Genomic DNA, 27,285 nt, shown 5'->3' with positions numbered 1-27,285 from the left:
AGTTAGGGACCTGCTATGTGGTACATGTGCCAGAGCTTAGGTAAGTAGTAGAGACAAACTGAACCACCAAATAAGTTTATTTATCAGTGCAAACAAGTGCTTCCTGGAGAAACTTGATACAGTGTGTGTACTGGAAAATACACTGGGAATGCTTTGGGATTTGTGAGCACTGTCCTCACTGGTCACCAGATCCATCACCAGGGGAGAAATGTATTTTTCAGTGCCTAGATATATTCTGTTGGCTTCCCCAACTGGCAGATGCACGCTGCATCGCACCACATCTGCTCAGTAACTACATGGTACAACAGGCTATGGCCATTGACAAGTAATACTTTGCTGAAAATGGAAGAGAGAAAATGGCATCACAAACAACAAATAACAGTAAAGAGCTTGTCTCTGACTTGCACTTGTTATTCTACACTGCCAGTGGTATCAGCTTATCTACTGCCACAGTGTGAATTATGAGGGGGGGGGTTGGTGCTGTGGGTAGCAGGCCCTGGCTGAAGTGATGGATTGAAGACTCCTGCATTGCTTACTGTGTATATGTGGCTGTATGGGAAAGAGGAAAAATGAGCAGTGAAGGAACAAACAAGTGATAAGGCTGACATCTTAGAACAAAATGACTTGAGAATGACAAAGGTATTTTTGATAAAAGACCTGCTAAGGACATTCTTCGAAGGAATAATTAAAAATCTTCCCTCCTTTTATGTGGTTATTCCAGGTCCTTCAAGCACCTGCAGTGGTGCACAGTGTCACCTCTCCTTGCAAGTGAGGAACAAAGCTTTTCTTTCAGTGCTGCTGACCTGAGGTGGGGTGTGGGAAAGCTTCACGGAGTCCCCTTCATCTACAGAAAGACTGCTAAAATGGAGGAGAGCAAAGAACAGGGCAGGCAAAGCTTTGTCATGACACTGCAGAAAACAGCAGGGGCAGAAGCAGACAAAGCTGTTATTCCTAGGGAAGGCAGAGCACCGTGATGCATTGTTTTTGGCCTTTACACCACAATGTTCACTCCACCACACATTGCAGTATCTGCTTGTACTTATTCATCTAGATGGCTCTGATTTTTAGAATCACATGAATCAAGATCAGTAGGACCTAGCTGTCAGGGGTCTAACTAAGTAGAAATACAACTTGCACTGCTATGATCAATTATGTTTACAATGCTGAGGTTAGACAGAGATAGCCAAATAACTACTGAGAATCAAATTGAGAGTTTCTTGCAGGACAAGATCTTAAATTACAAGAGGCACTACAGCTTTCACTAAGCAAGACGCCAATCAGGAGGGGTGTTACAGCATGGCCCTCTTGTCTTTTCTACCTTAATAATAGTCATTAAGGAATTTATCAGTAGTGCATAAAACAGTTCCAGAAAGAGGAGGGTTGCACATGTAGTTCTCTGACATCATCTGTGACTTAAAGAGCTCTGAAAGCTGCCCCTCTATGCTCCACTCTTCAGAGGAAACAAGCAGTTATCAATGGATACCCAAGAACACTTGTAATTTTTGCTGCCATGGATCTATAGTAAAAAAATAAATCCACGTAAGGTAGCAGGCATTCTGCCAGCTAGCTTCTCTTTAAATCAGTCTTTCAAGGAGTGTATGACACCATTCTCAAATACACGTTCATTCTTTGGTACACCTGCATTCACGTGGAGATACGGCTCTCTGACTGTGACTAGAAATAAGGTTGTCAGGAAGACGTGGGTACATACATTTTAATTTTGTATTGATGCTTTTACTTGAGCGCATAACCTGTTACGGAGCATAACCTGGCTCCTAAAACTGGCGCTGATAAGCTGGAGCTTGGACACATCTCCATGACAAATCCCCATTACCTGGTCCAGGTCATTCCGTAAGGCAATTTTGCTTGTTACGAGCTCATGGGCAAGGTCATCGTTCTCCTGCTCCAGCCTCATGCTAGCTTCTTGGAGCCTGCGGTTTTCCCTCTGCAGAAAGAAAAGAACAACCAGAAGAGGATGTTAATTCTTATCAATATTAACGAGTGATAAGTGGATATACTGTGTGTATAGAGCACCGAGAAGGCAGAAGTGCACATTAAGACAGGACTGCTGCTCTGAGAAACAACAGTGAATTAAGCCAGCAGTGCAAATGCAGCAATTCCACTTACATCCCAATGGATATGTTTGAGTCGCACTAAGTGACACACTGATTGTAGGGCTTCTCTGTCCAAAGTAAACACAGTCCTCTCTGTAAAAATGCTTCGTTTCTGCTTGCTCATCATCAAAAGAAATAAGGCAGATAAAATCCCACCAGCAGCAGTAAACAGGGAAATACTCATAATAAAGTTTTCTATCGAAAGAACAAAGCTACCTCTGCTCCATTTTCCAAAACTTTTGTCTGCAGGTAATTCATTAAAGCAGTCCATTTGTAGATGACATTATGCCAACCGCTCATCTTCTGTTGGACCAGTATAAAACCCATAACCTGCCCCTCTATTTCCATGCTCTCTCTATAACCTGCACCAGTGACAAGTATGTTTTAAGGGTTCCTGCTGAGCAAAAGCATCAGGTGAAGAGGGGCTGTCACTCCCTGAGCACAAGTCCAGAACATGTTCTGCAGCTGATGCATGGCAACACAAAACGTAGAACTGTGAGACTGCGGGCTCCCCTCAGCACAACCAGACCTGTTCCACAAAGGAGGAACTATGCAGAGCACTAATTAATGAGGGTAAGTGCACGGGGAGAAAAAAAATAACAATTCGCGTTTCTTAAAAATCAGTTTAAGTGACTGTTCTGGAGATGAGAAGCAGAATTCCACTCAGAAGGTATCTGTGGGCTGGTGGGCTTGCAGAAGTCCACTCCAAACCCTCTGCCTTCAGAAAGCATAGCCAGCTGAGCAGATGCAGCTCCCTCCTCAAACACATTTCGAGAGAAGTACAAAATCTGCTGGCCTTTGGTTGCACAGTGAGTCCAAAAGAGACAGGAGATGGAATTTGTGCACTGTGAAAATGACAAGCTCACATGGAAACCTGGAGATGGAGAAATGGTAACCTACACAACAGCATCACAAAAAGGACACTCAAAAAGGTACGTTCTGCTCTCCAAAGAAAAACAGTAAAAGGGAATATAGATCAGCAACATTTTCCAAGGGTTGCTCAGTGAATGCTTTTCCACACAATGCGATTTCTTTGCAGAAGTGTACTATTCACCAGCCTTCACTTCCTCCTGCTCAACAGCTACGCTCACATATTTCGCTCCTTCCAAAGCTCACCGCAGTGAAACCGCTGCTTTCATCTGTTGCAAAAAAAAAATCAAAAATTTCTGCATGTTTGTCTTAAACAAAAAAGGACAACTATGGCTCTAAAAGTATGCTAAAAAAGGTCTCCTCTTTGTGTTAGCTTCCTCCGTGGCAGGAAGCAGAAACTGTGCAAAGACATTCTCCTTATTGTGACCTTATTGTGCAAGTAGATCGTGCACTGCCCAGCACAGGAAAGTCAGCTTGTTTCCTCTCTGAAAGACAGTACTTTAAATAACTTTGTCGTTTTCTTTTTTAAATAGGAACTGTAAAGTATTTGTGTCTCTCACAGTTAAAATAACCATTGCAGAAAGAGAGGATTTTTAAATTTTAATCAGATTGTGTTCTGCTTGAGATGGGGAATTTTTAGAAGTGAAACTATCCTATAAGGATAACATGCACTTTAAAGCATAGAACTAAATTGCTGTCTTCGGTAACAAGAAGCTCCAATGCATCTTTACTTCTGTACTTATTCAGACCACCAAGAAACATTGGTTTTTATAGACACAAGTTTGTCAGTGAGCAGATAACAGAAAGTCTCTTCAGTTCACTTAAAAACTGGGACAAAATTAGGACTGTATTGCTGTCAGATGCTACACCGCCAATACCTTTTCATAGGGATGTTGCTTAGAGCAAAAATAACCCAGAAAGAAGTTTGCCGTAACATTTTTGCTCCGCTTTCGCCAAAAGCTTCGGTGTCCGCAAAGCAAGCTGCACAACGTGAAGTCTGAAGTTCCTGCTTTGCATTTGCAGACAAGTGGTAAGCAAGCTGCGTGGTTGGAAATGCGCTATCCTCCTCTTAAACTGGAACTGACATCTTTAGTAAGTTAAACATCTCTTACCTTGGGCATCCAGTCAATAGCTAAGAGCTGAGTCTCTCATTGGGCCACCTTTACTCTTCCTCCATACAGGGCAGTGTGCACGACTAGATGGTTTGTCCTCTCCAACTCCTCCCCCCTGATCTAGCAGTGTAAAACTGCCTCCTTCCTCAGGAGGAAACTCACATCTGCTTAAGTCTAAATAAAACCTAACGTTACACAACGAAGATAAAAATACCAAATAGTGCTTTTTGTATCTAGCAGACTACTTCCGACGGCTCTGAAATATATGCAGGTTTTATAAAATACCGGTTGCAATGGAACAGAGTTCAATAGATGGAGCTGGTTTGTTCCAGCAGGACTCACAGGCGGTATTTTGTAACCTGGCATGAGCCAACTCGTCAGACCTGCTAGATGCCTTTGGTATAAGCAGCCAGCTTCCTGCCTTTTCTTTGCACACTGCTAATAATCCACTGATTGTGCCAACAATTTCCTTCTCATCAGCATTACCCAGTTCCTACAATCATTAAAACATGATATTCCCTCTTTCCTAAATTCCTCCTTCCCGTTACAAAAAGCGTCCTGTGAACTCTTTTAAAAGGAGGATAGTGCATTTCCAAGAGGGACAAACATTGCTGGTACGAACAAACACAAAGAAACTTACCTCCAGCAAAGTCACAGACCAAATACTGCTTTCAACCATTGGTGTAAAGACAGTGAAAACAGGATATAAAATATTTTTAATACCAGCAAAATCAGAAGGAAAAAAAAAAAGTTGCCAATTCTTCAGTGGGTCTTTGGTTCCTACTTTTAAAGAGGATATTCTCCAGCTTCCACCACACACTTGATGGAAAGAAGGCAAATTTGAAAGCAGGAGGCAAGCCTCAGCTCAGGGAGACCGAAGGGCTGAAACTCCACCCTCTGCTCCCAACCAGCCAGCACAAAGGAGCAATACCAGACACGATCAGTGATGATGATGCATCCTCTCTATGCTGCTACTCAAGCTGGGTGTAACGAGTCACAAACCTTGTTAAGCAATTCGGTGTCACATTTTTGGGTAAGCAAACACCCAAACCACAGATCTTTGGCAAGAACAGGTCCTCAGTGGTGGAATGAAAACACTGCTTACAATTCACTTTCCTGATGCAATCAGACTCAAGTCTTTGTAAGCCCAGTGGAAAGAGCTCTGGATTGCAAGGGCAACTCTAAAGGAAAACCCTGAAAAACACCATCTAGAAAGCTAAAAGGCTTTTACACCACTACCCAGGAAAACCTTTTGTGGGAAGCAACTCAGAGGCTCCTGGAACTGGTTTGTGTCTTTCCTTGTTGACTGTGAAAATAAGGTCCCAGAAGGGCACTAGCACTTTTAACAAACAAATTGAACAAAAATAAATAAACAAACAAAAAAAAACACCGACCCAAACCAACCCACAAACAAGAAATCCCAACAAGAGTTACCTTATGTTTTTCCACATGGCAGTTACCATTCAGTTACCATGACTCTGAATAAAAGCGCTTCAACTTCAAAGACAGAAAAAGCTATTATGTCCAAATCACACATTTATTCAGACAACATCTCTGTCTCACAATGAAGTCCATGGAGGAAAATGCATTTCTACCTTCAGAACAAAACCTTGGGCATAAGCAGGGTCCAACCAACTTTATCTGGATATCTCCCTTTTATTTAAAACAAAAGGCTGCTGAGCCCAACTTCAGCAATTTCTTAGCAAGTCAAACACAGCCCTGTTACATGAGATGTTCTTAAACACAGAAAAAAAACAACCTGTAACAACATACAGAAAATATCAATCTGAACCATACCGCTATTTTTTTTTTCCTGCACATACAGGTCACTTTTTTTTTTTTTAACTGACTCCTCTAGGCAACTTGTTCTTTATTTTAACTAAAAAGTACGAAATTTGGTGGCAACAAGCAATTTAGAACGTGTTTACTTTTGCACCATTTAAAAACCTGACAGCATTGTGAATGATGACTTCTTATGAATAATGGAAGATGAAATTACCTGACCATGAAAATGTGTCCATAAAAAAAATATATACTTTTCCTACCCAATACTTGTAGATACAGAAGGAAAGAAACACCAGAACATATGGCACCTGTTAATACTGTTCTTTCGGTAAAGCAATTCTATCACAATCAGCACATGAAATACAAGCTGAGCAGGAGCTCCTGTGGCATACAGCACATCTTACTGTAGCATGTGAACTCAACCTGTCAAGGAAATGAGACTGGTTAACGGCAGGTGTGACACGGCAAAAACAGCCCTTTTTTGGAGTTTATGGGGAGCGTGGGGGTGGTGGCTCTGCAGGGGCACCCTGCTGGATGCACCCAGCTGCCCTCGGGCACGAGGCATCTCCTTCCTGGCACTGCTCCTCAGCCCCAGCGTTACTGTGCTCAGGAACACCAGGACAGGAAGAAGCTGCCATGCACTCCGTGGGTCTCTCTCCCTGAAGTCAGACTGGTCCTCAGCATTGGTGAGAGCTGCATCACCTCCTGTGAGCTCTTTTTCTGCTGTCCCCTCTGCCCTGTGAGCAGGGGACAGCAGGAAGAGACAGCAGCTCGGCTGGAGCCCTGCTGCCATCACAGGGGGTTCTGCTCTCATCTGCTCCCCAACAGGGAGGGGTCTTACTCAACCCATCTTTCATCCCTGCAAGTCAGGAGCGCCAATACGATGCCATCACTGAGTACATCCCTATGGTCCTGACAAATCTATTGGCAACGAAAAAGCACAACACACTGCAAACAGCAAAAACTGTAACAATTATAACTAAAAACTGTTAAGAGGCTGCAAGCCCGTTTCCTTCTCAACCTCCAAGAGGAACATTCCAAGTGGCACCATGAGCCCAAGCAGTCCCCTCTTCCGAGGTAAGTAAACCTAAGCAACACAGCGTTCTGGAAGATTACAAACAAGGTGGACCCCTAGGGCAGAGTCCACACAGAGCACGCAAGGCCAGAGGAGCTAACAGCAATGCTGTGCTCAGAGGCCATCTATTGGCTTTTCACCAGCATTGTCTCCAGCATTTCCCTAACCAAGCCCAGCCAGGCAGTCAAGCACTGACACTGCCAAAACCAAATGCATTTCAAAACACAAGGGCTGCTATGTGATCATTGTAAGGGACAAGTGAAGCCAGCTCTCCACTTTCTGTCCAGGAGGGTCCACAGCTTGCATTTCCTGTTGCCCTTTGGAATCTCTCTTGAAATGTCAATTCTCACCAACCTCAGCCTGACACACAAATAAAAAGCAAGCAAGACAAGGGACAGAGAGCACTGACAAGCATTTCTGCATCACATCAATCAGCTCAAGAATGAGTCTGAACTTCGCGTTTAATGTGCAGCTAACAAGTTATGGAGCCTACCTAAGAAGAGCAGACCCAACAAAGGCAGTTGGGCAAGTGCAAGCCAACCTGCGCTGTGCTCTTGGCCGTGACAGTGACTCACACAGGCAGTGACCACAGAGCCACTTTCTATATCCTCATTTGCAGTTTGGAGATGATATTCTTCACCGTCCATCACCCAGGATTAACCAGTTAATACGTTTCCACAGAGCTTTAAAGAAGCCTTCTTTGGCTTTTAAGTATTAATTCCACAGTAGTATAAGCGAACCACTGGAAAAGGAGTTCATCAGCAGCAAGTTGTGTTTTTTTCCCAATGTTCTGACCATCAGCTCTTGGCAGTCCCAGTTCTCAGAAACAATAAAACATACACTCTTTGACATAAAAGTACTACACTTAAAACACTGTTTTTCACAAGCAAACATTTTTTTTAAGGTCAGTTTTACTTTCTTTGTAACTGTAACTCTGTCTTATCATACTTACAGACTACAGCATAGTCTTTCACAATGTGGTTTTATGAACACGGGCTGCACTTTCCTTATGCTCACATACCATGTAAACCTGTGGCAGCACCTGTAATTATTTACTAGCCCACACTCTGGGCAGACTTTGTACCAACACATAATAAGGCACAATGAAGAACGGCAGGAAAACATCACAGGTGTATATAAGCAATGTCAGTTCCCAGCAAAAGTGGGCAATATCCAGTAAAGTGCTTCATCTTTGGCAGCTTTTCCCGAGAAACACTAACCTCTTTTTAATACTGGGTAAGCAATAAAAGAATCCTGGACGCTGTGTAAAATATAAACCTAGAGGCAGAGCCTCCATCACACAAAAATCTGTGGTAACAGAACGTAGCAGTAACAATAAAACAAACATATTGGAAACAACGCTGATCCAAAATTATCAAGCACTATTTTTTCTGTCAACTATTGAGCTGTCATATTAATAACTGAAACTTTATTCTTCTGCTGCTTATATACGACTATTAATTCTATTGCAGTAGTATGCTAGGACCCCAGAAGAACACTGGGTCCCACTGTACTAGCCAATATACTGACAAAAAATTACTAACATTTGCTATAAACAGAGTTGAGAAACAAGGACATATCAAGCCAAGGAAGAGTGCATCTTCCAAAAGTCTCTGTGGATGTTACTGCACACAGCTTGGGCTAGAACAATGTGTATTTTCTCCTTTCTGTGTCTGTAGCTGAGAATCACCCTTTGTTTCTGCGTCTCATGAAGGTCTCCCGTAAAAGTGCAACAGCAGGAGAGTTACCTACAAACATACAAACTGAAAGAAGAAAAATATTATATGTGGCTACTTGAAAATGTCTTGAGAGTAACAAATCGTGATTCAAACATCCCTGCAAAAACACTGAGTGTTCAAAGTGCTTGTTCAGGAGAGGGAATGAGTTTTGCCTGCCATTTTAATTCCCTGAAATCTGCATCAGCAAATCCTAGAGAGGTGAGGGTGGGAGCACACCTCTGCTTAATGGCTGGAACTGCACTGCTCCCCACATCATTCAGCAAATGAAAGAGGTTCCCACACAGCATCTCCCGTACCTTGTATCTGTCCATAGGATCTTCCTGCTGCAGCTGACTCTCTCGCATTGTTTGGTACTCTCTCTCATATTTCTTCAGTTTTTTTGTTGGCACCTGTGGGACACATTTGGAAGACACGCATTTAAAGATCAGAGAAACACCAGAAAGGCTTTCTGAAAGCTCTGCCTGAAAGCAGGAAGCAAAGGAAGTGCTGGAAACTGCTGCTGAATTAAGTCGCTCCCCATTGCCCCCTCCCCCCTTGCTCTGCAAGCCGTGTCACTTACCGGTACATTGCAGGCTGCCTGAAATCTTTCGGTGCCTATTGCTGTTAATTTTTCAAATACTTTGAGACATTGCAATAAGAAACAAGAACAAAATGGAGCCAGAGAACAGGGAAAAAGAAATAAAGTGCCTTATCAAAAAAAAAACAAAAAAACAAAAAAAAAAAACCCCGCTAAAATGAATTAGAAGAAAGGAGTGCGAGTGCAAAACGACTGGAGAGTTCCCTGGGGAGATCAGAGTAATGGTTTTTATTGCTGAAAGAGTATTAATGTCTAAATTACTAGCTTGTGACCAATGCCCTCGTGAAGTCTGGCACCAGACTCCTCCTCGGCAAAGGTGGAGATGCTGCAGTGCTTGCTGCCAGCCACAGCAGGGAAACAGAGAGGCATCAACACTGAAATCACAAGCAAATTCAGTAAACAACGGCGTGTAAGGGCGAGGTCCCAGCAAGCTTGGCTCCTGGGGAGACACAGCTTTGAACATGAAGCAAGGGACACAAAGAGCACCTGTATTTTCTACAAACCAAGCACAGAGATCCTGCGCTTTCCTTTCGCCTTGGTACACCGTGTTATGTGACCATCTCTCTGGAGGCCTCTAATAGCATTACCACGTCCCTTCTGTGCAACAAGAACCCAGCCCTGTTAAGTGTGGGATCACGGGCTGGCATCCAGAGAGATCACAAACACCACTGACCGCTTGTCTTGTAAACATACGCTCTTTCTCTATTTGTTATGCATTTATCTCCTCCTCTCTCATTTATTGATCGTCTAGCCAACTGCTGGCATGAGGACATGCCCCTGTCACCTTGCCTTAGGACACAAAGTTACTGCCAATGAGCACTTATATGTTCACATGTAATTTTGGTGTTGTTTTTCTCTTATTGGTTTTCAATTCAATACCTCCTTCCTCTGTGATGCAGGAAGGGATCAGGCAAGGTCCCTGGTACAGCAGAAAACGTGAAACCTGTGACCTGCAAAGCAGCACGGAGCTGATAAAGCAGCACTACTGCTTGCAGCTACAGACGGAGCCTTAAACCAATCCCCCACAAATAAAGTGAGGAAGAAAGGAGAAACGCAAAAACTTGCAGCATTTTGGACAGACATACAAGAGAATTTCCCTTTGATCATTCTTTATCACAAACCACAATGAGTTGAAAATGATTTAATCAGAAGAGTGAGGAATGTTTTTACTTTTCAACAGGGCAACATTCAGGAAGCAAAACCAGCCTGCTTTGTTTTAGCTGCAACTTGATTATTAAATAGCAACAACAGCATCGAGAATAAGAAATAATTTCAACACAGAATTTTAAATGATGTGAACCCATCATATATCCAATCTTCATCTATTCCCAGCTTGCACAGTGCTCGCTTTAATCTTGTTCAGACAGACAGATCAAGGTTCCCAGGCTGGAGCTCTGCGAGGATCCTCCAGACTCAGCTCTCCTGTGTTATTTTGTCATTCTGTGCTCCTATATGCTACCAGCACAAAGTGAAGGTAAATATGGGGGAGATGTCATGGAGCAGTATAGGAAAAAGGCACAACGCAGGTGTAAAACAGAAGAGGATCTGTACAACTGCATATTTTCCTGCATTTTTGATGTTTTTAATGAAGACCAAATCAGTCTTTAAGGAACAAATAAGAAGTAAACCTCACTAAACAGAGAGACAAGCATCCCCCAGCAAACAGCCACACAAATACTGCAGTGGGAATCAAGCCCTCCAAAGGGATTTCTTAATACCTGGTAACAATTCACACCAACCATTCTTCTGTTTTGCCTTTAGGCTTCAATAGATAGCCATGAGTAGGACCAAGCGTGGGTCCTCTGCGGCCACCAGAGGGATGAGCTCTCCCTACAAGAGCTGCCCACGATTGCAGAGCCTGTCAGCTGGGATGAAGGCAGAGTGACATTACTTCACCTGTATTAACAGTAAATCGTAAACCAGGATCAAACCAAAGAGTGTAAGCGTTGGGTGTAAGGGAATATGCAATGACATAGTTAGAAAGTAGCTTCCATGTATGCTGAAAGAATAACCTGACTGGTACATTAGTGCCTACTTACGACACAAGTTTGTCTCAGCTGGAAAGTAGTATCTAAACACAGTGAAATTCCATCTTAAGGATCTTGAGGGAAAACAATTAGAGAAACAATTCATACAAACCCATTTATCCCATGAATATAAACCCAAAGCAGTATACTTATAACCCTGGCAGGGACCAGGCTTCACTGTTATTGTCCATTCAACCACAGTACCCAAACGAGCTTGATCATTTTTCCACAGAACTTCCTTCTTCTGCACACACACTGCTAAACTAAAACAAAAAAAATAAACCTGTTTTCCTACTCCCTGAAACACTTTGTGGATTCAACGGGGGACTTCTCCTTAAGCTCCTCCATAAGAGCACAGTGCCAGCTATGCTTCAGTCTTCACGGATTGCTCCTGAACAAAGCCTGCTCATAAATTTTCTGTAAAAGCTTCTGCAATATTGATTTCTTCTTTCTTTAACACCATGGTTATACTGGCTAGAACTGATTCTTATCAAATTTAGGAGGCTCTTATGGTTTAAAACATGTCTCATCTGTTTATCTCAGCATCTTCTTGACGTGTGTTCTTTTATCATGTCGCAAGCAGCTGTATGTACAGGAAAAACACACAGAGCATCCAAGACATCCAAGCAGATGAACTGAACAACAAATCCTCTTCCTGCAAAAATAACGTATGAGCGCACAGAACATTCAGGGATGCACTGCAGTGAGCTGATAGGCAGCAGGTGAGAAAAATGCTCTGTTGTTAACTGGCCCTTGTTCAGAGAGGCCTGGAAAAATCTGCTTCACCCTTCTCTAGCAATCCTGCTCACTGGCAGCGTGTGGAGCACCAGCATCCACTCAGCTACGGGAGACCTCTCCCCCATCCTGCAATTTCTGTGGCTGTTTACAGGCAGTTCAGCCTGCCCTTGCAGGATTAATAAGTCACACATCAATGATTCCTTCCTCCAAAATGTTTTATCGCTCTAATGAGGCACAAGCACTCAGAGAAGGTAGTTATCATTATGTTCATTTGACAGCTGAGGAAATGGAAGCAGAGATGTAAAGTGATTTCCTGAACATATTGAAGAGAGCCAGAGGCTGATCCAGACAGAAAAATCCCATTACCTGATCTCCAGTTTCCAACAAGGAAATAATAAGTGCCACACTGAGCAGAGCACCTTTCCCAGCTCCCCTCTGCTTTTCTATCTGGCACTGCATATAGACTCCAAAAATATGCAGTCCCATCAAACAACCAATGTAGGCAGCAGCATTCAGTTACCTCTGCACTGCTAATTTCAAAATGATGCTTGTTTCTCTGAAGCATGTCATATAAAGACAGCAAGCTTTAAGTAGAACCTTAGGAAGGAGACCGGTGATAACGTTTCAGATCTCACACGATGCCTTCATTTGTTGCCATACCAATTTGTTCTAATTAATATTTAATATTTAAAAACAACTAAATCAGGTTCAAGGAAGGACGGTACGATTCTGTTCATTTAGCCAAATTAAGGCTCTAATGTAACAAAAGCACACGAAGAAACGGAGTCAGTGCTTCCCTGCTCTGCCTAGTCATTGCTTTGGATAACCGTACCACCCATTTTTACAAATGTGGCTGCCAAAAACCAAGAAGAAATACTTTGCAATATCCGTCACTGGAAATAAGATTCAGAAGTAGATAAGCAATTTATTTTTCTTTTGGGAGGACTCAGTAATGAAAAAGAAAGAATAAAACCGACAGTAACGTGTTGGCACAAGAGACTTGTCTCTTGGATTTGATTTTAAAGGGGATGAGTGGGATGTCATCTATAGATGTTATGCAAAGCAACTGGAACAACTTGATCCCCATGAGATATTAACCACAAGCACGAAATCTCAGAGGAAAAAGGGCAAATCAGGGTTTCCCACCTGCAAACGCCTGCAGAACAGACTTCATATGGTGAAGAAATGTAGGGATTTAAATCAGCTGCTGCCTAAAGAAAATCCAAAAGCTGGAACAGGGTTTGAAGAACTCCCACGGCTCCTTTTGTCACTGTGCAGCTAAGGGCTTGCTGATAACGTGCTGTTTCTCTACAGGTTTGAAATCCAGTAGAACAACGGGCTAACACCTAGCTAAAGCACCACGGCCAGGACTCCAACTGCCCCACTCCAAAACACAACCACCAACCTCATTAAACGCTGCCCAATCCCTGGTTTTAGGGCAACATGGTCAACAAGTTCCTGGGAAGCAGCCTCTTACCACCTGATTCCAGCATCATCCTCCCTGCAGCCTGACTTCAGGTGAACCTGCAGTATAAAATCTGCAGTGCTTGGGCTGATTTACCACCTTTCATCACAGTGGATAAAGGTGAGCCCACAGGACTGTTACCCTGCTCCAGCTCAGGAGTTGCATGCAGCACAATAGAAGCCCTGAATTTCAGCGGCTATTTCACTATCTGCACTGGCAAGGAGGAGATGCTCCCTGAGATTCCTTGGAAACATTCATCATGCTGGAGAGACTGCCTGCTTACCATGTGCCTGTCTGAGTGCCAGCTGCACAGCACCACCTCTATCTTGCATTTGGGAAAAAAGAAGAACCTGCAGAGATGCTCTTTTCCTATCAGCAAAGCAGCTTGTCCCAAAGCAGCACACCTAAGTACTGCTTCACTGCAGGAAGAATTTTATTCTGGCTGTACATCACCCCTTTGTCACTTCTGTAGGTCTAAGACCTCCCAAAGAGAGTCTTTAGGATAACAGAATTCAGGGTGGAGGCAAAGCAAATCAGCTTTGCTTTGAATTTTTTTTACCTCTTCCACATCACCCCGTTAACAAAATATATCAATTGCAGCTGAGATGCCCATAGGAATTTATACGAAGGGAGAAAGGGAGCTTGCAGATTTCCAGAGCACCTGCCCAACTTACTGTGATTCAAAACAGCAGTGGCTGCAGTCAGTGACTCTGCTTGATTTCCAACACCAGATTCTTCTGTCAGTTTTTAATCTCTCTACTGCATTTCCATTCATCTAAACCTGCTGAACCAGGCAGAACACATTATTCTTCCATTGCCCCTCCATTTAAAGATCTGCTTACTTAGGCTCAGTTAACAATACAGTTGACTTAGTTAAAAGAGTAAGCTGAGACCAAGAGATACGCAGCAAGCCTCATTATACAGCAGCACAGGCAAAGAGAACAAGAAATTCACGTTTCCTGAGCTGCAGCTCTGAACACTGGAGCGTACTTATGCACTCACTGCAATACTTCTGTGTTAGAAGCACATGTATGGACTGCAGAGGGATCTGCATTAAAAAGGAAGTAAAATATTCATCTTCAGATCCACAAATTTTTCAGCATTCCAAAATTCATTTTCGCTCTGAGCTGTGGAGGGCTTCTTATCCACTTCAACTCCATTTGTTTTAGCAAAAAAAACCAACAAAACAACAACAACAAAAAGACCAACCGCAAAACCCAACAACCATCCTCTGTGGCTTAAAAGCAGTGCTTACAAATGGCTGATTATTTTCTATCATCACAGCGGATGTCTTGCAGCTCACCCAGACAAGAAGTGCTTCCTCTCACAGATATGAGCTTCAGTATTGAGAGGCACACAGTGAAAGGAAACAGCTACATTCACGTTGTCAGCAAGCATCCTTTTTGCATTTAAATCAGCTCTGGTCAACAGGAGCGCAGTGGTTAAGGGTAAAAATATTCAAAACATTCTAGATGGAAAAATATCTGTATACAGGTCATTTTTATTACCCAACAGAACTTAAAAAATGCCTGAACAATGAGCTCTCTGCCACAAAGGATGATGCAGTCTAAGGGCTCCTATTTATATACCCGTAGGACTCAGAGCAGGAGCAGGTAACAGCAGAACTGGCACACTGACCAGAGCAGATTTTCCATCTAATAATTACTATAGGACTAGATGACTAATTACTATTTGGACTAGATGATCTCATAGGTCGTTTCCAACCTTGTGATTCTACAGTTTGTACCTCATAGCATTACATTTCCCTGCAAGTTTACATGTCTTCCATAAACCTTCCGGTGCATTTGGTGCTATAGGTTACAAACACACACTCCTTCTCGGTGACTATGCAGAATCAGACCCTCAGCTCTCCCCCAGGTTGAGAGGCACCATTCACTGATTTTGATCTAACCCACATCTATGACAATGAAAAGAAATCAGGGGTGGTAAGTCAGGCACAGCTGTAGCACTTGCTGGAGAAATCCTGTCCTGCCTCAACACAGAGAAAGTAGTGACATTTAGTTAAAAACAGTGGCATAATTCTGCTTTTAGGATAGGAGGGAATGCCATGCAGCAGCAGCACAAAGCACTATTTTAGAACGGCACTCCTCCTGGCCATGCCCACACGGTTTATTCAATAAACCCTATTTACAGACAGGCTGGCTGGCCAAAGGTCCCTGTGCAAGATACATCATCCGTACACTGGTTGTTGACACATCAGCCACTGCTCTCCCCCACTTCCACCGTGGTCTGTTGGCTGTGCCAAAAACCTCAGGACTCTGATTCACGTGCAAAATATGACTACTACCTCTTTGTGCAGACCCACCAGTTTTTCTGAAAGACAGGAATCTGTCATGAGCAGCAGTTCTCAACCCTTCTGCCATGACTCCCTCCTGGCTCAGTCACTCTGGTCCTTGTCACTGCAGTCTGCGGGGCTCTGGGATGAATAAAATCTAATGGATGGATTTCTCGACATATTACGGTAACAAAACAGAAGGTAAGCAGGAAGAGAATTCTCCATCCAGGGTGGGTGGTGGGTTGCATCTCTAACCCATGCACACAGGTAAACTCTGCTCGTCAGTAAGGAACCTCACAGTATTCTCTCCAAGCACACAGTGAGGGGCCCAAAACTGCACACAGTACTTGAGCTGCAGCTCACCAGAGCTGAGCACAGAAGATGATCACCTCCTGCTGGCTGCGCTATTTCTGACACCAGCCAGAATGCCATTGGCCTTCTTGGCCACCTGGGCACACTGCTGGCTCATGTTCATCAACCAACATCCCCAGGTCCATTCCCTCTATACAGTTTCCAGCCACTCTGCCCCAAGCCTGTAGCATTGCCTCGGGATGCTGTGGCCAAATGCAGGACCTGGCACTTGGTCTTGTTGAACTTCATCCCATTGGACAAGTTGAGTTCAAGCTGGGCTTTTACCTTTCTAATTTTCCTCCCTGCAATCTTCCTCCCTATCCTCTTTCTTTCCCTACTCCATAAATGCTGCTGCCCAAAGCCTTAAAATAAAAACCATGCTGTTTTAAGCAGCAGATTGAATGACAGGTGTTTTGAAAAAGCAAGAGAGACAACATCCAACTTCCAAGGTATCAGAAAGGCTCACTGAAGCAGCATATAGCATTTTACTCTGATCACTGGTGCTGCCCTGCTACGTTGCATTCTGCAATCCTTCGTCTGCCAAGGGTTCCTCTATGCCTTTAATGAAGCTTCAGGCTTTGCCATATTTGCACCTTTCAGCCTCTGTGGGACCTGCAAAGCATCTCACCACGGAGCAGGCAGGTGCCTAGAGGAAGAACAGACCAGCAGAGTTCAGAAGCCTTAGTCAGCCAGTAGCATGCTCTAAGTATCTGCTAGAGAGCATCTCTAGGGAAGGGAACACGCAGCAGCACTGCTCACTGGCCCCCAGGAGATCCAACCAGGCATGCTGATTTGAAGATCAAGCAGAAGTCTTTTATATGTATTTTTTTTTCTTTTGAGACTTGCACTCATCCTTTACAGCTACCCGAGTCTCTGTTAGGTTAGCCCATTACCAGCAAACTCAAGACTTGCTACTCCACCATCCAGCAGGGCACAGCCCAAGAGCAAACCAAGCTCTGTCAAAAGCAAGAGGGGCTGAAGATGACGTGGCCATACTGCCAACTTCAGCTGGAAAGCCAATCCCATCTGAGCAGCACAGATTTCCTTGCTGAGCTCTCTGATCCAAGCCTGCCTCTCACCCCCCATTCCTCTTGCCAAGGATAAAAAACACAATTTTGGGACAACAAAACTCTGTGCTGTGGAGCTGCTATGGCAGTTCAGCCTGAATACAGACAATCTGAAGGTGCTTGTTCATTCCAACACCCTTTTGTGACACACAGGGTGAAGGATAAACACCATATCTTAACTTGGCATGACTTTGGTGACTCTGCAATGACTTTGTACATACACTGAGCTTTGCTTTGACATATCTACTGCGCTGCTCTGGACTCTTCTCAGCACAAAAGACAAGCCTGCAGGTTTGAAACAATGGCAAGCTGCATAACCAGCACTCAATGTTGTATTTATTTTGTTATACGTTCATATTGACACAGCTAGGAGGAAGCAATAAAGAAGATTTGTACACGCTGAATGTGCATGGAAGAACAAACAGGATAACAAATACTGAAATATACCTCCTGAGCATGGCACTAAATACACTTGTGCTAAATTCTTCTGAGAACTGGGTTCAAAGAGTGAAAACAGTCACAGACAACAAAGACAAGACTTTTAACTAAGACATCCACCTGCGTGAACCTTACATTCATTTTCTAATAATTAAGTAATTAGGCTTTTGTAAATAGATGATTAACTGTCTTTTCATCTAGTTTTAGTGCTTCTTTCAAAGTGGATGAACCTACAGATCATGGAGAAATTAAGAATAAGTGAATAACTGCATTTCTTATGATTGCACACAGGTTTTGGTTTTATATATGGCTTTAACTAAGGTATAATGTATTATGTTAATCTACAAAACAGGAGAGTGAGATAAGAAAGCTGTAGGGTTTGAATTCAAGAGCTTCAAATCTTTACTCTGACCGACTCTGCTTTTTCATCCTATGATGGTTGCTGTATCTAACAGATTTGGAGTGGCTGTACCATGTACCTGACCTATCTCAGCTGTGGAAGTAAGCTAAACTCTGCTTTACATAGAGTAATGGCTTATTAGAAGTCCTACTTTAAACCATTTCTGTATTTAAATGTGGTCTAACGCAGCAAAGTTACTCACCACCTGCTCTTCTTTAGTTTTAAACATCCGTGATGATACTTAATACACTCCAGATCAATTAAACTAAAGAGCTGGTGAACCAATGATACCTAGAAACCTATTGCAGATTTCTTCTCCCAAGTGTGCTTATAACAATGCAGAGTTCCTAGATTACCTGGAAAAGCCTGTATCAACTTTCCTGGAATTATTTGTCAGAAGAAAATGAGGAAGCTCCAAAATACTGAAATACTCCTGAGTGCTTAATCGCAAAGACTGTTTAAATAATTGCTTCTTAATCCAATCACTGTACAAGGGCAGAAACAAGAAACACATTTAAACATGAAGAGGATGTAAAGGGAAAGTAGCACAGATTATTAAAAGAGGAACAAACTAAATGAAATAAATGAAAATAAAAGGATTGGTGACCCTGCCCACAGCAGGAGAGATGAAACTAGATGTGGTCCTTTTCAACCCAGGCCATTCTATGATTTTATAATAAAAGTTAAAAAGCAGAAGATAAAAAATTTCAAGTTTGGCCTAAGGAAGGTCAATAAATATTTTTTTTCTAGAGCACGATGAGAATAAAAGGATTCCTATGTTGTTCATTTCCATTAATACTTAGAGCTCTGTGATGCAGAAGAGTCAGAAGCGTCCAGAAAACAGCTTTGATGCATTGAAAACCAGGCAGTGCAGAAGCGTTAGCAGAACTGACAGACAAGTTCTCTGGCCCACTGATGCTCACTGAACACAGAAGAGACTCACCTAGACCTGAAGAAAATTCTGCATTACTGATATTTAAGAAGCACGAATGAAATCCCCCAGCCCCCTTGGCTGGTAAGTGAAACGCAGAAAACCCCACGTGCCACCTATGAAAAGCTGATAAGGGCTCAGCTGATAACAGGCCTGGGAGCACAGCTGGTTCCACACCCATCTGCTATTGCCAACTGCAGGTCCCACTTCTCTCCTTATCTCCAGGGCTGATTACTGGGCTGACTGATAGAACTTCACACCTATAACGGACTTCCCAGCACTGGATTCCCCAGAACACGCCAGATTTTAAATACGACAACAATAATAAACAAATAAAAAGCAGAAGAGTGCACAATAGCCACGAAGCACGATTTACAGAGCTTAGGAATTGGGTCAGATAAGCACTGTCACAGGGAATCGTTGCTCATTGGGATTTCTCATTTTTTTGGTCAGTGACACTTGAAAGGGTTTCTTCTGGGACTCATAAAACATTCAGCATTGTTAAATGTTACATCAGTGACCTGGAAGAGGAAAATAAAATCCTGTTAATAAACTCTGCAGATGACAAGTGGGTAAGAAGAGGGTAGGAACAGAAAACTGCATGGATGGATGTGAAATGCTGTGAGACATCTCATTCCCACGCAGCACAGCACAGAGCCAGGCCTGGACCAAGCTCACTGAGGAGAGTGAGTCTGCAGAAGGACAGGAAAAGGACAAAGGAAGAAGTTTTTAACCCTAGGTCATCATTAGGACCAATACTGGAATATGATATCTGATCTTGCAGCATGCATTTGGGATAAATAAAAAGGATGCAGAGCAAAGCTACCAAACTGCCTTGTGCACAGCGTAAATGCCTTACAGCAGGGGGCTTAAGAGCTCAAGCTTCTCAGCTTGTACAAGAGAGCAGAGAGCTGAGCTGCTCACAGCACGCCGGTACCTGCACAGGGATAAAAGACATAACAGCACAGAATGCTGCGTTCTGCCAAAAAAAAGGCATGCTGGGAACCAAGATGAGAAGCTGAAACCTGAATATATCGCAATGAGAAGTGGGAAGCGTATTTCCAACAGCCAGAGATGAACAGATTTCCATGGAAGATGACACCTTTCACACCTCCTGCCAAACTCAAGTGAGAGCTGTTTGCTTTTCCTCTGCATTTTCCCCTGTATCTTCCTCCCCTGTCTGATGACACTGCCAGGTACAAACTGCATCACAGAGCACTGAACAGAAAGATGAAAACCAGCCCCACGCACACCAACCCACAGCAGGGCAGGGCTGGATGCCCCGCAGTAGCTGACTCCAGGCCCCAGGGCTCTCATTAACTGTGGCTGCCAGAACGTGCTGCACGTGGAAGGCTTGGGACAGCAGAAAGCAAGTGGGATGCAATGCTAAAGCAAACAGCCCCAGGGGATTTGGTACCAATTTTTACATTTAATCACAAATGAGTGAGGGAGGTCAAATAAGCAGGAACAAGCAGTCAGACTGCACAAGAGCTACACATTACTGCAACACAAAACGTGTGCTTTATGCTGTTTATAAGATGCACGTTTGGGGCTTGATCTGTGCACATTAAAACAAGCACTGAGCTTTATCAGACAGCTATCTGCTCCATAAAGATGTCTTCGTTATCAGCAGCAGGAGCTTAACCAGAGCTGGTACTCCTCTGTGGCCCAAAGGGATTCTACGTGGCAGGGGACCTGCAGAAGCCTCACACTGTCACCATGGAAGCTGTGCCAGTTTTCCCAAATACGTGGAAAATTTAAGAGTTTAAAACGTGAGGAACCCAAGAACAGAAGGCATTTTATTTTAACGTGCTTATTTCTGACATCTAAGGATGTTAACCACGTCTTAATGGCAAATAAATTCTTACCAAATTAATATTCATTGGTCACACTGACAAATCTGAAGTTACTAAGCAAACTATGGTGATAAGACTGCCTCTGTAATTAGCTTTATATGAGTGCTTTCTTTACCCACTTAAAATCCGGATGAGTTTAAGGGAAGATGACATGGTAGGGCTGACTACTTAAAAGTAGAATTTTTATATATATATAAAAATAGAAATTCAGATCATAGCTCCTTTTCCTAGCAGATGAGAAAGTCACAATCTAGCTGCTCCTGCCCTGCAGGGGAGCAGAGGCAGAGCTCCTGAGGGTCAGAACCCTGCTGCTGTAGGGAAAGGAAAAGAGAGAAGGATTACAGGAGGGTGCAGATGAGCCAATCCTAACACCAATCCCAAATATCCATTGGGAAGAGCCAATCCTAACAGCAGTGACCATCCCAACTTGTACTCCTTTTGGCAGCAGCAAGCTGGGGGTAATGCCATTCAGGGAAAGCTCCTATGCTGGCAGCTCCTCCTGACCACCAGACCACACAGAAGACACAACTACAGCCTCACGTGAACAGAGATTGGAAGGGCTTTGCAGTGGGCACGCAGTCTTCCCTTCTGCTTGAGAGTTTTTGCCATCTGAAAGCGAGGAGTCGTCCTCTCCTTGTGCACAGGCCTGAAAACATCTAACAGCATCCAGCATCATCCCCAACCCACCACCAACCTCCAGTCTCAGCCAGCTGCCAGTGAGACCTCCAACCACGACCGCAATGCCCTGCTCTCCTGCCAGGCCACCCAGTTTCCCACCCACTTTGCAGCCAACCCATCCGCTCTGAACCTCCTCCTTTTGGCTCCAAAGCTTCTGTGGGAAATGGCGACCAAGAAATCATTATGGCAGCATGTGCTGGCGTGTAACCATGAAGGATTTCTGTGAAATGCCTGATAATCCCCCTGAACAGAGGGGCAAGGCGGGCAGGCAAATGAAAATACAATGCAGCTTTCCAGAAGAACGTCCTTCAGCTCTGGATTAAGAGGATTATACCACTTAGCATAGCGTTTTTATAAGTCTTAGCATCCAAGTTCCCTGCAGATAAGTTGAGAATTTAAATTCCCTGGAGTAAAGCTACTCAGCTCTCCCAGCAGCCAACTTTTATGCTTCCTTGCATCTCAGTGCAACGTGGTTTTGGACTAACATGAAGATATTAAAAGGAAGGCATCCTGGTCCCATGCTCACTGATGCTATTTATCTGATGCTTTCCACTTGCCATAGCCAGCTACCCCTCATGCAGCATCTATCAAATCCTGATGGTGACAAATTTCCACTCATTCTGTACAGGTGCAAGTGATTGCCTAAGATGCAAACCAACAGAGAAGCAAAACTGCACAGAGAAATAACCACGTGTCATGGTCACACTGCAACATGATTAATTTTATAAAGATAACGTTGGGAGTTTGCTGTCATACAGCACTGAGAGCAAATATTTCTGTTAAAACTGTCTGGTATTTACGTGCATCAAAGCAACGCTAAAAGCACTGCTGCATTTAAATGGAAATGTGAAATTTCCAGTGGAAAAAGATCTGATCAGGACTGATGGGACCAGGGAAACAGCAGCTAACCCTGACTCTCCTCTGGCAAGCCTGTTACCTACATAGCACTGGGCATCTGAGCAGGGCTGGCCCCACACGTGAGCAACCCCACAGCAGTCCCACTTCCTGCACTACAAAGGCTGCACGCAGTGAGACTGGCAGCTGCAATCTGGGCTGGTTTCCATTTTGGTAATTAGCCCTTTGCTGCCCTGTGTCATTACAAGAGGCTCTCTCACCTGTGCAAGAGGACTCCGTGTGCTCTGCTGCGGTGCCATCGTGGTGCTCCTCAAGCAGACAAAGGCACAGTAATAAAAGGGACTGGGCAAGACTCTGCTTTAGATCACAGAATCATTAAGGCTGGAAAAGACCTCTCAGATCCCCAAGTCCAACCACCTACCAACCCCAAATGCCCACGTCCCTCGGTGCCACATCTCCACAGTTCTGGAACACAACTTAGGCCAGTTACTCTACACGGAGTATGCAGGAGATGAGTTCATGCCCTGAGATTCCCCGAGCACACAGAGGCAGACAAATCCAAGCAGGAAATAACGTGCAGGGAGATTTTACACATGGCAAAAAAGGAAAGTCTTCCTCTTCTGAGAAATCTCTCTTGTCACAGCTTAATGAACTGCTGCAGGTACCTTTAGGACTAACTTAGTGCATACAAACACATACATAGACCAAACTGAGGACAGAGATGCTTAATCGGATTCCTAAATAATTAGTCTGATTTGTATTCATACTGAACTTTTCACTGGATCTGCTTTCAAGGTAAGCTGGACATCCAGATTTCAAAGCTCCTTTCGACCCATTCTAGCTGGATTGGCCCACCATGGATACAGCTGTAGAACTGAGACCAAAATGAATGCTGGCACCAAACTTTGGAGTCAGAAAAGCATCACTGCAACTCCACAGAGAAGGGCTGAGATCTCTATGAGGGCAGAAGGGGATCCCTCTACGTGGAATTCACACAGACACGCTACTTAGGAAAAAGTAAGTGGTAGTTCGACTAAGAAGTTCTAACAGATACTTATGTTGGTTTCAAAAGCATAGAGAAGTGTTGAATCATCCTTGCCTTGCAAAGGCCAGGTCCTCTTAGATCCAGTGGCTGACAGCGAGCTCCACCACAGACCCCAGGTCTGAGCCTCCAGCTGACTGCTCAGACACAGAGAGAGTTCCCATCATTTAGCACCAACATCAGTTATTTTCCAGTTCGTTATTTCAATTATTTAAAGATTATTTTCAAAAGTGTTATTTTCCCACTAAGCAGGTCATCCTCTTCTAAATTTAGCAATCTAGAAGGGTATTATTTCAATAATCTTCTCTCCACTGAAATAAACTTCAGTCTCACTGGCACACGAAGGCAAATTGCTGAGAAGGTACTCAAAAGAAAAAACAAACAGCTTTCAGCAGGTGGACCGAGCTGCTGCAAAGAGCATAACCTTAAGCACTACTGGCAAAGGAGCGAGAGGAACACCTACCACAGATCTGGGCTTGCTGACTGCCACCAGATTGGCCAGGAAGTCCTCATCGTACAGCTGGCTGAAAACATGCGCGTCGTAAGCCACCATGATGGACACCTCTTCCATCATCCTGCCGTTAGCAGTGGGAGCGCGAGCCTGAGCCTTGGCACGGCTCTTTGTCAGTTGTTCACACCCACCTGAAGAGCTAATGAGGAAGGAGTGTCAGGAGCAAAGCCGACCCAGCAAATACCTCCTGCTCGGATCTCCCTCTCGAGGGTGCCTCTTATTATTGCAGGAAGAACACCTGCTCACAGGTTCTCACATTCTCAGCAGTCCGCTTGCAAAAGCGTCTCCTGAAGGCTGAAAAAAATCCAGCAAGTACTTGAAATTCCAGTATCAGGCTGAAGAGGAACGAGCAGCAGCCAAACCAGATTAGCGTTAAGGAAGAACTGACCCACCAGCACTTGATGGCAGGACTGCAGTCGCTTCTGCTCCTCTCAAACTTTGTACTTTTCCCAGCTTTTCTCCACTGAAAGCTGATAACCTTCTTTAGCAGGTTAGCTTGCTTCCCAGCAAGTGGTTTCTCCTGGCTTGTTTCTAAATCTACAGAGAATGGTGTTACGATGACGTCTTTCAAACATCTCTCAGCTTTCCACGAATTCTCCTCTGAAGCTCTGAAGAACATTCACTTTTTCTTCTACACAAATCCAAACTGCATTTCGTGCCACTCAGATCCTTGCTATGAGCAGGAAGACAACGGTACCAAGTCACAGCCCTTCCCTCCCCCCCCCCAGAAGAGTCCTTTGGTTCCACTTGTAACACAGTACAACAGTTGTGAAAAAGGCAATGAAGTCCGTAGGACCTTCTTTGAATAAGCCTGAACTTCCACAAGTGAAATAAAACCAACTGATCCAACTGGAAAGTTTTGCAGTGGAAGGTTTTTAAGCCGAACCCAGGACTGCTCTGCTTTTATTTAAGCAGCACACTATCTTGTCTGTGAGCTTTACAAAGCATAGTTGCCTTCCAGCTTACTCTGAGATGTCAATTTGTTTACCCTAACATCTGACACAGACCAAAAGCCAGTGCAGGGATTAAAACAGCAGAATCACAGCATGCGGTCTGCAGAAACAAACTGACACCTCCAGAACAAACTCCTTTCAGGTGAAACTTCCAACCAAATCCGCGCTCCTGCGTGGGCACATTCGCTACGTTCTTCTCTCTGGAAGCCTTCTGTCCATCCCAGCAGCAAATCCGACCTGTTTCAGGAGCACGATCTCTCCAGCTGTCCCCCAGGAGCACACGCCGGGTGCTGCAGCTCGGCTGGAAGTTTCCAGTTGAACGAGTCGGTAGCAGATGGTTACACTTTCGCTTTCCAGAGCAAACTGGGTTAAGATGCACCTTGCTCTTCTCTTCTTCCTGTGCCCCTGCAGTATCCTTATCACAGATTACATGGGTGTCTAAAAAGCACCAGGTGTTATTTGCATTTGAATAGGAAACTTGAGCAACAGCTGTAGCGTTCAGGATTAAAACCCGACACCTCTTTCACTTAAATAGGGGGGAAATTACATGTTATTGCTAGGAAACAGAGAATTCTAATAGGCTTATGGCAAACAAAAATGCAGTACTTGAGGTTAAATCCTTGAGACCAAAGCAGCTTCTGACCACGCTTAACCCTTGCAGGATGAAGGAAGGTATTTTTTACTCGAAATGCATCTATACTGCTGCTTTAAAAAATCCGTGTCTCTCTTCAGAGGCGTGCAGAGCATTTGCAATTGCTTCCCACGGCAGAGGTAGCTCAGATTCAGATCCTGACGCAACATCCAGCTCACAGGGCTGCTCTTTGTGCCACGTCAAACAAAAATCATACCTGATACGCTAAAGCCTGCTCAGGTTTTCAGAAGCCCTTTGCATGGCCGCCTCCTCTTTGGCTTCGGGAGGTGCCCCGTGGGTTCCTTTCCTTGCAGAAGGAACACGCAGCACTCAGCTGCTGCTCCCAGCTCACTGCAAGGGAGCTGCCAAGGTGTGCTGACAAAGGCACCTGTTGTCAGAGTTCTCCCACAATGCTTCCCTCCAGGGCTGAGCTCACAACCGGCAGCCCCATGGTAACGAGGGACAGACTCAGTGCTGCAATAAGGGCAGGAGGTGGAGAATGCCAATTATCAGAAGGGCTCGGCAGCCGTGGCCACGCAGATCCCTTTGCTGATTCAGCCAGCAGGGAGTTGTGTTCATAAGGAATCACGGATGGGGATCTGCATCCCCTTTTTGTGCCTTCACCAGGAGGAGTAGATGATTTAAGAGAACTAAACAGGCGTGTTCTTAATGTATCACTGGCTGAATGATTCTTCTCATATACATCCTCCACGGAAGGCTTGCAATTTTGGCATGTTCCAACTAGCAATCTCAGGAACTAACCACTGATTTCTGATGTTGGCTAATGCCTATCTTCACTCTTGAAGGGAGGTTTTTCAGCTGTTATTTCCAGCTAGCATAGCTGAGCTGCCTACCAATCTCTGTGAGCCTGCGGCTTGCATCCACGTTAACAGTCTGTGCTATAATCTGAGTCACAGCACAAAATTATAATAAGCACTTCAATCCAGTTAGCCTAAGCCTCTACTGATGGAAGCAAACACTGATGGAAGAAAAAGGCAGCAAGCACAGAGCTAGCCATGGCCACCTCCTCGGGCCACACCACCCCTTTCTGACAGCATCTCAGATCATCATCCCCCTGCAAACACGAGTGCTGCACTAATGAACCAGATATTAAAACACAATAACAGCCCCATGCAGCATCGTCAGACAGCCCTTCTCTGAGTCACACCACGGCTGCCTCGCAGCTGCCTTCTGCTAGGAACAGGAGCACAGTCCCTTCCACGACACGTTTTTAAGGCATACCTCCAAAGCAGCAATTTTTCAAGCGAGCAGTCAGGACGGCAGAGGAGAGCCCCCAGAAGGACAGGTAAGCTGCAGACGGCCGTTACCTAATCAGGTAAATAGCCCTAATTGGGATTTCTGTGCTGCTGGACAACAGAGGTGAGTGGAAAATTCCCGAACTGAGCACAGCAGCCAGCTTAGCAAAGCAGAACCTGCTTGTTCCTGAGATAAATTCACTTCACTCCACCCCCGGGAATGTCTTACTGCTATCTGACAGGGATAGGATCTTCTGATAGACTGCAAAGCATTACGTATGTGAGGTGTGTGCAGTTTCTAGCTAAGCAGTCATTCCTCCTGCTGTGCTTCCTGTGTCATCTTCTATGATCTGTTTTTCTTGCATTAACGACTCCAGGAGTTCACAGCAGCCCTTAGATAAGGAAACATAACACTCTTTTCATAGCACTTGGAATGGCATTTGGCAGCATTCAAGATAAGCTTACAGCGTGATTTTTTCACCCAAATGAGATGGAATAATGATTCCATCATTCCTTAT

General features: G+C 44.3%; 1 protein-coding gene across 4 annotated transcripts in view; it reads right to left on the bottom strand.

Annotated features, from left to right (window-relative positions):
• The window catches only part of RABGAP1L (RAB GTPase activating protein 1 like), a 200,308-nt gene that overhangs the window by 5,633 nt on the left and 167,390 nt on the right, over positions 1 to 27,285 (bottom strand). For all 4 annotated transcript variants that reach the window (XM_085231859.1, XM_085231860.1, XM_085231857.1 and 1 more), the window contains exons 20-21: positions 8,992 to 9,084; positions 1,835 to 1,945 (exon numbers count right to left, since the gene is read on the bottom strand). In XM_085231859.1, the coding sequence (XP_085087985.1) occupies positions 1,835 to 1,945; positions 8,992 to 9,084 (204 nt within the window). The remainder of the gene's footprint in view (positions 1 to 1,834; positions 1,946 to 8,991; positions 9,085 to 27,285) is intronic.

Source organism: Meleagris gallopavo, chromosome 10, assembly GCF_905368555.1.
Source record: "Meleagris gallopavo chromosome 10, MGAL_WU_HG_1.1, whole genome shotgun sequence".
Taxonomy (NCBI): Eukaryota; Metazoa; Chordata; class Aves; order Galliformes; family Phasianidae; genus Meleagris; species Meleagris gallopavo.
This window is presented reverse-complemented; position numbering and strand designations above follow the sequence as displayed.